This window comes from Zea mays, chromosome 7, assembly GCF_902167145.1.
Source record: "Zea mays cultivar B73 chromosome 7, Zm-B73-REFERENCE-NAM-5.0, whole genome shotgun sequence".
Classification (NCBI taxonomy): Eukaryota; Viridiplantae; Streptophyta; class Magnoliopsida; order Poales; family Poaceae; genus Zea; species Zea mays.
Window position 1 is genome coordinate 88,829,882 of NC_050102.1, and position 12,203 is coordinate 88,842,084.

Sequence of the window (12,203 nt, forward strand, 5' to 3'; positions counted from 1 at the left end):
CATTTAATGCGCTGCAGGTAGCCGTTGGCGCCGAAATATCCGTTGCTCCGTTGTCACACCGGACAGTCCGGTGCACACCGGACATGTCCGGTGAATTATAGCGGACTAGCCGTTACGAATTCCCGAAGCTGGCGAGTTCCTGAGGCGCCGTTCCTTGGAGCACCGGACACTGTTCGGTGTACACCGGACAGTCCGGTGAATTATAGCGGGGCGCCTCCGGATTTTCCCGAAGGTGACGAGTTTGAGTTGGAGTCCTCTGGTGCACCGGACACTGTCCGGTGGCACACCGGGCAGTCCGGTGCGCTAGACCAGAGGTGCCTTCGGTTGTCCCTGTGCTCTTTTGTTGAACCCAATACTTGGTCTTTTTATTGGCTAAGTGTGAACCTTTGGTACCTGTATAACTTGTACACTAGAGCAAACTAGTTAGTTCAATTGTTTGTGTTGGGCAATTCAACCACCAAAATCATTTAGGAACTAGGTGTAAGCCTAATTCCCTTTCACCCAACAACAGGCGCTTCTGGCCCAGCAGCTACCTCCGTACCAACAGCAGCAGTAGCCGGCGCAGTACCAGCCCATGGTGGGATCTCCGCTCTGGGACCAGAATTCTCTGGCCTCCACTTTCAGCACCGTCACCCTCACTCCACCGGCGAACGACCGGTACCTTGATACAGGTGCCTCTTCCCACATGACCTCACATGATGGTACCCTCTCTCACTCCTCAATCCCTCGGTATCCCTCTCCCACCTCTATTGTTGTTGGTAATGGTTCACTTCTGCCTGTCACCGCCACCGGCTCAACACACCTTGGCTCCCTTACCCTAAATAATGTTCTTGTTTCGCCTCAGCTTATCAAGAATCTTATTTCTGTTCGCCAATTCACTATTGATAACAATTGTTTTGTGGAGTTTGACCCGTATGGTTGTTCTGTGAAGGATCTTCCCTCGCGGAGCGTGATCATCAGGTGCAATAGCTCCGGGCCACTCTACCCACTGAAGCTGCCCGTGGCTCACTCCCTTGTTGCCAGCTCCACATCCGCCTCCCTGTGGCATCGTCGCCTCGGCCACCCTGGTCGCGAGGCACTCTCCAAACTCACTTCGGCTATCCCTGGTTGTAATAAAAGCTTGGAGTCTTTGTGCCATGCATGTCAGCTAGGACGACATGTTCATCTTCCTTTTAATCCTTCAGTGTCTCGAGCGTCCAACAACTTTGATCTTATTCATTGTGACTTATGGACCTCTCCTATTGTTAGTGTCTCTGGTTACAAATATTACTTAGTTGTTCTTGATGACTGCTCTCATCACCTATGGACGTTTCCCTTACGGCTTAAATCTGACACGTTTTCCACCCTGTCTAACTTTTTCGCCTATGTGTCTACCCAGTTCATCGCACGCATCAAGGCCGTCCAGAGTGATAACGGCCGGGAGTTTGACAACTCCAGCATGCGCACCTTCTTCCTCACACATGGCATTCACTTTCGCATGTCATGTCCCTACACGTCCTCGCAGAACGATCGTGCCGAGCGGATTATTCGTACCACTAACGATATTATTCGCTCTCTTCTATTTCAGGCAAGCATGCCTCCTTCATATTGGGCTGAAGCGTTGCACACCGCAACTCTCCTCCTCAACATCTTGCCAACCAAGACACTGAATTTTTCAACTCCGCACTTTGCTCTATTCGGCAGTGCCCCGTCGTACGATAATCTGCGTGTTTTTGGCTGTAAGTGTTACCCCAATTTGTCGGCCACTGCTCCCCACAAACTTGCCCCGCGCTCTGCCCTATGCATCTTCCTTGGTTATTCTGCTCACCACAAGGGATACCGATGTCTTGATCCTACCTCCAATAGAATCATCATCTCCCGTCATGTTCTTTTTGACGAGTCCGCTTTTCCCTTTGCCGAGCATACCTCTACTCCCACTGCTGCGGACTTCAACTTCCTAGATGAATTCCCTAACCCGGCACCTCTTCCCATAGGGCTGCCAACTATGTCTCCTGCAGGTCCTCCGGGCGCCACCACTGTTGCTGCACGCCCCCATGCCCACGTGCAGCCACGTCCCGCGCCGCCAGTACCAACAGGATTTCCCGCACTCCCACGTGCGGGTGGTGCTCCGTCCTCACCAACCGGCACTCCGCTCTCCGCGCCACGCGCGGCACCGACGACCTCTCCCGCACTCCCACATGCGGGTACTGCGCCAAGCGCGGCACCGACGTCTCCACCTGGCTTCCCGACGCCGCCATGCGCTGCTCCTGCCTTGCGCGTCTACTCCAGGCGCCCAAAGCCGGCGGTGGTCCCTCCGGCGGCACCAGCTACCACCACGGCACCGGCCCCGGTGCCCCGGGGTGCTGTTGCTGTCCCCCCGACAGTGAACCAGCACACCATGACGACTCGGGCCAAGGACGGTTTTCGCGTACCGTCCTTGTACCACGCTGCGCCCCTGTCCCCGATTCCGAAGACCTTCCGTGGCGCCCTTGCCGATCCCAACTGGCAGGCTGCTATGGAGGAAGAACATGCTGCCCTTCTCCAGAACCAGACTTGGGAGTTGGTTCCTCGCCCGCAACATGCCAACATTGTCACGGGCAAATGGATTTTCAAACACAAGTTCCACGCAGACAGTTCGCTGGAACGCTACAAGGCACGTTGGGTCCTTCGCGGTTTCACCCAGCGTCCGGGCATCGACTTTGCCGAAACCTTCAGTCCGGTCGTCAAGCCCGCCACGGTTCGCACAGTGCTCTCTCTGGCTCTCTCTCGTCAGTGGCCAGTTCACCAACTCGATGTCAAGAATGCCTTCCTACATGGCACCTTGACGGAGACCGTGTTTGCTGCTCAGCCCTCCGGATTCGAGGACTCCGCCAGGCGCGACTTTGTCTGTCGTCTGAACAAGTCGTTGTACGGTCTCAAGCAGGCTCCCTGTGCTTGGTACAGCCGCTTTGCCACGCATCTGGTCTCTCTTGGTTTTGTGGAAGCCAAGTCGGACATTTCACTGTTTGTCTACCGCCGTGGGACTGACACAACCTACCTGCTCCTTTACGTTGATGACATCGTCCTCACCGCCTCCTTGACACATCTCCTACGGAAGGTCATCTCAGCTCTCCAGCAGGAGTTTTCCATGAAGGATTTGGGCGAACTCCATCACTTCCTCGGGATGCAAGTTCAGCGCAGTGCCGACGGTATGGTACTCTCTCAGCGCCAGTATATGGTTGACATCTTAGATCGTGCTGGCATGGCCGAGTGCAAACCTTGCACAACGCCCGTGGATACCAGCCCTAAGGTCTCTGCCACCTCGGGCGCACCAGTACCTGATCCGTCTGACTACAGGAGCCTCGCCGGCGCCTTGCAGTATCTGACCTTCACACGGCCCGACATTGCCTACGCCGTACAACATGTTTGCCTTCACATGCATGACCCTCTAGAGCCCCACCTGGCTGCTCTCAAGCGCATCCTTCGCTACATTCGGGGTACTCTTCACCTGGGTCTTCACCTTCGACCGTCGACCCAAGATGACCTGGTGGTTTATTCTGATGCTGACTGGGCTGGCTATCCCGATACGCGCAAGTCCACCTCGGGCTATGCTGTGTTTCTTGGTGACAACCTGGTCTCCTGGTCCTCCAAGCGTCAGAACACCGTGTCCCGTTCCAGCGCGGAGGCCGAGTACCGCGCCGTCGCCAATGGTGTTGCTGAGGCTTCTTGGCTCCGACAGCTTCTTCATGAGCTCCACATTCCGCTCCGCCGTGCTACCATTGTCTACTGCGACAACGTCAGCGCGGTGTACATGTCCTCCAACCCGGTTCAGCATCAACGGACGAAGCATATCGAGATCGATCTTCACTTTGTTCGTGAGAAGGTAGCCATGGGTGCCGTGCGGGTTCTTCACGTTCCCACGACATCCCAGTTCGCCGACGTCTTCACAAAGGGGCTGCCTTCTACAGTGTTCTCTGAGTTTCGGTCCAGCCTGAATGTCCGTGGCTAACCACCGATGATCAGACTGCGGGGGCGTGTTAGCGTGATGTATAGGGAAATAGGGCCCAGGTGGCTCGGCTGCCCTAACAGGGTGCGGCGGCTGCCTCACCCCTCTGTATTTGGTTAGTTGGCTGTGTTTGGCAAGGATCCCCTAGATTAGACCTTTCCTATTGTTAGATTAGATCTTTCCTTTATTAGGGATATCCTTGCCTATATGTACTGAGCCTTGGGCTCCTTCAATTAATCAATCAACTATTCCCAGCCATACTATTCTTTCAGTATCGATCGTTGGAGATGGGGCTGGCACGTTGTTTTGGCAAGACAGATGGATTCAGGGTCACTCACTTTCAGTTTTGGCACCATCCCTATGCAGGCTGGTCCCTTCTAAGTTCAAGCGGGGTAGAACGGTGCAGGAGGCTTTGGTTGATGGTCGTTGGGTCAGAGATATCAGGGGTGTTCTGGATGCTCAAGTTCTCACGGAGTACCTTCAACTCTGGGATGTCCTGGAAACGGTTAGTCTTGCGCCGGGGGTTAGTGACCAGCACCTCTGGACCCCCTCAACCTCAGGACAGTACTCTTCGAGATCGGCTTACCAGAGGTTCTTTATAGGCTCCATTGCTTTTGAACTTGCCCATAGGATTTGGAAGTCCTGGGCCCCTCCGAAGTGCAAGTTTTTCCTTTGGTTAGCGAGTCTAAATAGATGTTGGACAGCTGACCGTTTGGCGAGAAGAGGGCTGGAACATCCTGACTGTTGTGTGCTCTGTAATCAAGAAGAGGAAACAATTCAACAACTGCTGGCTGGCTGCGTCTTCTCAAGGCAAGTCTGGTTCCAGGTCCTTTCCGCCTGCAATCTTCAACACCTATGCCCCTCCCTTGGGGAGGACAACTTCCAAGTCTGGTGGCAACGCGCGGAGCAAAACGTACCAAAGCAGCGGCGAAAGGGTTTCAACTCGGTGGTCTGCTTGGTTGCTTGGTGGTTGTGGAAGCATCGGAATTACTGTGTGTTAGATGAAGGGGCTGCAGATATCTCTATAGTGGTGCGGGAGATTAGCGAAGATGCCACTAACTGGCGCCTTGCTGGAGCCCCTAGGGCTGAGGGCTGAGTTGTTTCCCGGTCTTATGGATAAGTTTGTTTATGTAAGGCGTTGGCCACCGTAAAATGCCACCCCACTTTTGTACCGCCCCATTTTGGGGTCCACCTTTTTATTTTAATGAAATGCAGCTCTCCTGCGTTTTCGAGAAAAAAATGTTTGCTTGGTAATCGCAGAAGCAGAAGGTCGTAGCGCTGTCGACGTGCGAAGCGCAATACATCGCAGCAGCCATGACGACGTTTCAAGTTTTGTGGCTGCACCGGCTGCTGGGTGAGCTCGCGAGGGAAGAAGTCCACCCGCCAACTCTGATGGTAGACAATCAACCTGCCATCGTCCTTGCCAAGAATCTAGTCCTCCACAACTGGAACAAACACATTGACACCAAGTGCCGTTTGGTTCACAAAATGTAACGTAAATGGCAGCGGTAATGATTCACACTCGATTATCAGCTGTAACAAGTTTGAATAGGACGATATCAGTTTCTATTGTGGTTACTGGTATCTGATTACGATTGGACTTAAATAAACATGGTTTAACGTTATCGGTTACCGTTCATGTTACAAATATGTGAATCAAACAACACCCAAGTTTCACTTTCTTCATGACCGTGTTGATGGGGGACAAATCGTCCTCGAGTTCGTTGAGATCGGCCGACAGCTCGTGGACATCCTCACCAAGCCACTCGGGCGTCTTCGGTTCTCTGAGCTGAAGCAGAAGATTGGCATGGTGGAGCTCAAATCTAAGGAGTAGGAGCAGCAGGATTAGGAGAAGAATTGTGAGATAATCTGCTGTTCTCTTTTGCTGCAGCAAGGAGTAGAATTGGGTCAGCTTTTTCTGTCCATCATAGGATACATCAGCCATATAGGACTTGTATATATACTAGAGACTATGCATTAGAGAAGGCAGTTCAGTTGTGCCACACATTCAGAGTTTCAGACTTTCAGTCTGTGCGTGTGTGCTCTGTTCTCATCCCTTCTACCTCTAGGCGTGTGTGTGTTGGTGAGCTGGTTGCTCACCTGTACAGGGAGTGCCAGGGCCAACATTTTTGTTCATCCCTTATCCTTTTGCTTTAGGAAATTCTTTGCAATTTCTATGCGATTGAAGTTGACATCATTAGTTTTTTGTTTTGCACAGGTTAAGATCTGGCAATGTACTTTTTAATTACAAGTACTACAATAATACAATGCAAGAGACTGAAGGTTGTCTCTCCTGTTTCTAGGTTTTGCACAATTTCTTCCTTGCATTTTCTTGTGTAAATGTTTTTATAAGTGAACCAGTAAAGATCAATAAGATGGTAAAGCACTTTTCTGTGTTTTCATCTACTTGTTAGAACAGAAGGTATAACTACATAGAGACTTTTTACTTTGGTATTTTTTTCTCGAATATGCAGGAGAACTGCATATCATTATATTAAGAAGAAAGAGAATAAACCAGGCCTAAGAGGCCAATACAAAGTTTAGGTCTCCTCATGGAGGCCAAGAAGAAGCATACACAAAGGGGTCCATAGATAAGAAACTAGGAACAACTATTTACAGGGGCCACAGAGCCTGCAAACCAGCAGCCCCTGCTTTACACCACAGTGCAACCTCCTCTTTGATGATTCCAATTAGGGTAGGAGCGTGAGGAGATGCACCTTCAAAGATGCATGCATTCCTTTGTTTCCAAATCATTCCTATCATCCTATGTTTCCAAATCCACCAAACTAGTTTAGAACTTTTGGGGTCAGGCATGTCAGATTAGAAAATGCAAAGGTATGACTTTGATCACAAAATTAGAATATATAGCTTTATGTGAGCCTCAGGGTTAACAAGACCAGAAAAAGAGGCTTAACACTTTGATCGTCCTGGGAGCTTGGTGCCTATGGCTCCAACGAAACAGAGCAGTGTTTGATGGGGAGTCCCCCTCCTTAACTAGAATTTTTAGATGCTTCCTAGATGAGTGTGTTATCTAGGCAATGGCAGGAGCTAAGGAGCTGGAGAACCTAGGCACAGTTGCAGCTCTTGGCGAGGTCGGGTCAAGTTACGATACCAGTATGTAATTCCTTCGGGTTTGTATCGGGCCTGTCGGGGACCATAATTAGGGGTACATCGCTCCTCCGACGGCCACGACATCACACCAGCTGGGTGCCAAAATCTCTCCGGCTGCCACAACGGCATGTACTTAGGGCGCTAGCTCTCCTCCGCTAGACACGTAGCACTCTGCTACACCCCCCATTGTACACCTGGATCCTCTCCTTACGCCTATAAAAGGAAGGACCAGGGCCCTCTTAGAGAGGGTTGGCCGCGCGGGGACGAGGACGAGACAGGCGCTCGCTTGGGGGCCGCTCGCTCCCTCTCCCGCGTGGACGCTTGTAACCCCCTACTGCAAGCGCACCCGACCTGGGCGCGGGACGAACACGAAGGCCACGGGATTCCCACCTCTCTCACGCCGGTCTCCGGCCGCCTCGCTCTCCCCCCTTCGCGCTCGCCCTCGCGCTCGACCCATCTGGGCTGGGGCACGCGGCGACATTCACTCGTCGGCCCAGGGACCCCCCGGTCTCGAAACGCCGACAGTTGGCGCGCCAGGTAGGGGCCTGCTGCGTGTTGACGAACAACTTCCTGTCAAGCTCCAGATGGGCAGTCTCCAGCAACCTCTCCAACCCGGGACGGTGCTCCGTTTTGGGAGTCTTGAGTTCATGTCCCTCGACGGCAGCTACGACATGATACTCCTTCCACCGCCGCGCGACAACGACAATGGCGGCCGACAGCCCGCCCGCCGGCGGCGGAATCGACGACGTCCTCCCCGCGTGGTGGAAGAACAACCTTCGAGCTCATCCTGCCCTTTCCCCCGCCAACGGAGGGGAAGGCAGGGCGGCCAAGGCCAAGCAGGAGGCAGCGCCTCGTCGGCTGTCGAGCGAGTCGACAGTGCCGGCACCCCAACGAGGGGCGCACCGGGTATCGACTTCGCGCTTGAGACGAAGACGAGCGCCGTCTCCCCGCGACACGCCAATCCCGAGCAAGCGGACGACGCCAGCACGCTCGCGGAAAGCTTGCTGGACGTCACCCTTGTACCTGAGACGACGGTGCAGTCAGTCCCCGACGTGACTTTATCGCCGCTCGTTGACCAAGAGGTACCGACCGATTCCCACCCCACGTCATTTGGATTCAGCCTCAACCCGCCTAGCGACCTCGCTTTGGCGGGCGCTCTCGTAGAGGCGAGTCCAAACCCTCTGGGGTTTCGCATGCGGTCGCCTTGGGACCGGCTGACGGACGTCTCGACCTACGGGCCCTCTGGGTCCGAGGAAGACGACGAGCCCAGCATCTGTTGGGATTTCTCTGGACTTGGCAACCCCAGTGCCATGCGGGACTTCATGACCGCATGTGACTACTGCCTCTCCGACTGTTCCGACGGTAGCCGCAGCCTCGACGACGAGGACTGCGGCCCAAGCCGCGAATGTTTCCACGTCGATCTAGGGGGTCCCTCCGAAGGCCATCATCTCGGCATGCCGGAGGACGGTGATCTCCCTAGGCCGGTGCCCCGCGTTGACATCCCACGGGAGCTAGCTGTGGTCCCCGTTCAGGCGGGGGGCCATGACCCACAGCTCGAGCAAATCCGCGGGGTGCAGGCCAGGCTCGACGAGGGAGCAGGAGCGCTTGAGCCGATCCGCCGGGACGTCGGGCAGGCATGGGCGGGCCAACCCCCGGCCGGAGAAATACGTCATCTACCCCAGGGCTTCCAGCACCACGTCGCCGACGGCGTCAGGGTCAGGCCGCCACCCGCATCTTGTGTGGTCGGCCAGAACCTGGCTGCAGCAGCGATGCTTCTCCGCGCGATGCCGGAGCCATCAATCACCGAGGGCCGGCGAATCCAGGGGGAACTCAAGAATCTCCTGGAAGGCGCCGCGGTCCGACGGGCCGAGAATTCTGCCTCCCGAAGGCAGGGATACCCCTCGGAACCTCATGCCGCGACTTCCCGATTCATGCGGGAAGCCTCGGTCTACACCGGGCGCACGCGCAACACCGCGCCTGCGGCCCCGGGCCGCCTCGGCAACGAGCACCATCATCGCGACCGTCGGGCCCACCTCGACGAGAGGGTGCGCCGAGGCTACCACCCCAGGCGTGGGGGACGCTACGACAGCGGGGAGGATCGGAGTCCCTCGCCCGAACCACCCGGTCCGCAGGCCTTCAGCCGGGCCATCCGACGGGCACCGTTCCCGACCCGGTTCCGACCCCCGACTACTATCACAAAGTACTCGGAGGAGACGAGACCAGAACTGTGGCTCGCGGACTACCGTCTGGCCTGCCAACTGGGTGGAACGGACGATGACAACCTCATCATCCGCAACCTCCCCCTGTTCCTCTCCGACACCGCTCGCGCCTGGTTGGAACACCTGCCTCCGGGGCAGATCTCCAACTGGGACGACCTGACCCAAGCTTTCGCCGGCAATTTCCAGGGCACGTACGTGCGCCCCGGGAATTCCTGGGACCTCCGAAGCTGCCGGCAGCAGCCGGGAGAGTCCCTCCGGGACTACATCCGGCGATTCTCGAAGCAGCGCACCGAGCTGCCCAACATCACCGACTCGGATGTCATCGGCGCGTTCCTCGCCGGCACCACCTGCCGCGACCTGGTGAGCAAGCTGGGTCGCAAGACCCCCACCAGGGCGAGCGAGCTGATGGACATCGCCACCAAGTTCGCCTCTGGCCAGGAAGCGGTCGAGGCTATCTTCCGAAAGGACAAGCAGCCCCAGGGCCGCCCATCGGAAGATGCTCCCGAGGCGTCAACTCAGCGCGGCGCCAAGAAGAAAGGCAAGAGGAAGTCACAAGCGAAACGCGACGCCGCCGACGCGGACCTTGTCGCCGCCGCCGAGTACAAGAACCCTCGGAAACCCCCCGGAGGTGCCAACCTCTTCGACAAGATGCTCAAGGAGCCGTGCCCCTATCACCAGGGGCCCGTCAAGCACACCCTTGAGGAGTGCGTCATGCTTCGGCGCCACTTCCACAGGGCCGGGCCACCCGCGGAGGGTGGCAGGGCCCGCGACGACGACAAGAAGAAAGATCACCAAGCAGGAGAGTTCCCCGAGGTTCGCGACTGCTTCATGATCTACGGAGGGCAAGCGGCGAATACCTCGGCTCGACACCGCAAGCAAGAGCGCCGGGAGGTCTGCGCGGTGAAGGTGGCGGCGCCAGTCTACCTAGACTGGTCCGAGAAGCCCATCACCTTCGACCAAGCCGACCACCCCGACCACGTGCCGAGCCCGGGGAAATACCCGCTCGTCGTCGACCCCGTCATCGGCGACGCCAGGCTCACCAAGGTCCTCATGGACGGAGGCAGCAGCCTCAACATCATCTACGCCGAGACCCTCGGGCTCCTGCGTGTCGATCTGTCCTCCGTCCGAGCAGGCGCTGCGCCCTTCCATGGGATCATTCCCGGGAAGCGCGTCCAGCCCCTCGGACAACTCGACCTTCCCGTCTGCTTCGGAACACCCTCCAACTTCCGAAGGGAGACCCTGACGTTCGAGGTGGTCGGGTTCCGAGGAACCTACCACGCGGTACTGGGAAGACCATGCTACGCGAAGTTCATGGCCGTCCCCAACTACACCTACCTGAAGCTCAAGATACCGGGCCCCAACGGGGTCATCACCGTCGGCTCCACGTACAAACACGCGTTCGAATGCGACGTGGAGTGCGTGGAGTACGTCGAGGCCCTCGCCGAGTCCGAGGCCCTCATCGCCGACCTGGAGGTGCCAGACGTGAAACATCACACCGGCAACTTCGAGCCAGTGGAGACGGTTAAGGCCGTCCCCCTTGACCCCAGCGGCGACGCCTCCAAGCAGATCCGTGTCGGCTCCGGGATCGAACCCAAATAGAAAGCAGTGCTCGTCGACTTCCTCCGCGCGAACGCCGACGTCTTCGCGTGGAGTCCCTCGGACATGCCCGGCATACCGAGGGATGTCGCCGAGCAATCGCTAGACATTCGAGCCGGAGCCCGACCTGTCAAGCAGCCTCTGCGCCGATTCGACAGGGAGGAGCGCAGAGCCGTAGGCAAGGAGATCCACAAGCTAATGGCGGCAAAGTCCATCAAAGAGGCGAAAGGCGTCAAGCTCAACCCCGAAAGGTGGGTCTTCGGGGTGCCCCAGGGCATGGTCTTGGGGTTCATCGTCTCCAAGCGGGGCATCGAAGCCAACCCGGAGAAGATCGCGACCATCGCACAACACCCCGAGCCCTTGTTGGGGGCAGTCATCGCCAAAGTTCTGAAGCCCGGAACGTACAAGCTGGCCAACAGTCAAGGCGAGGTCTACGGCAACGCTTGGAACACCCGACAGCTACGTCGCTTCTACCCTTAAGATGTTTTCAAGTTATTCGTATACCTCGCTCCCACACAAGTCTTAGTCGTCAAGGAAGGGCCAGCCTCGCCTCGGCAGAGCCCGACCCTCCCTCGGGGGCTAAAAAGGGGGGACCCCTCTGCGTCAGGATTGGGGAACCCCTCCGCATCCAAAATTTTCGATCAAAAAGGCTTTTGCGTTCCCCCGGCTATGTCAGAAGCAGGGCCCCAGGAGCGAATGTGGGTGCAGGTAAGTGGCAAGGCCGACTGAGCCGAGGGACTCCTATGCCTCCGGGTTAGGGACACCTCACTCGTCACCCGCCACGAAAAGTGACCCCTACTTGGGGAAGCCACCCTATTACTAACAGGCAAAGCCGGACACGCAAAATAAAAGGAAAAGGAGTACGACTTCATGCAACGGTAACAAAGTGTTCAGGCCTCAGCGGCCGCAGAAAGACACACGCGCATCCAACAGAAACTGTTCCAACAGAGTTAGGCGTCGCCTTGGGAAGGAGCCGCGCCTTCAGCTCCGTCCCCACCTTCGGCAAAGTCCATCCCGGCTTCCGGCGACGGCGCAGGTGGGAGGATCTCCGCCTCGAAGGTGGTCGCCAGCACTGCGCTCGGACCCGCGACGACCGCATCGAGCCGCTGGACTTCTGCCAGGGCGGCTTCATCTTCGTCGGGAAGGCAATACCCCTCGCTAACCCGCTCCAGGTCCACAACGTAGTGGGAAGCGAGCACGGCGAAGGCCCGCCTGACGCCGTGGTGTAGCGCCTCGCGGAGTCTGCCGCGCACATGATCGCCCAAGGCTTGAAGGCGACTTTGAGGGGAGCTTCCTGAGGGGACGTCGCCGAA

General features: G+C 56.7%; 1 protein-coding gene across 12 annotated transcripts in view; it reads left to right on the plus strand.

The window, feature by feature from the left end:
* The window catches only part of LOC542512 (VEF family protein), a 72,644-nt gene that overhangs the window by 22,714 nt on the left and 37,727 nt on the right, over positions 1-12,203 (plus strand). For 11 of the 12 annotated variants that reach the window (XR_004851304.1, XR_004851301.1, XR_004851300.1 and 8 more), the window contains exon 10: positions 6,183-6,247. Coding sequence is in view for 6 of the 12 variants with exons in the window: in XM_020540725.2 (XP_020396314.1) it covers positions 6,183-6,247 (65 nt within the window). In the remaining 6 variants the exon portion in view is untranslated. Of the gene's footprint in view, positions 1-4,330; positions 5,202-6,182; positions 6,248-12,203 lie in introns of those variants that run through there. The other variant, XM_008653641.4, reaches the window with a different exon arrangement.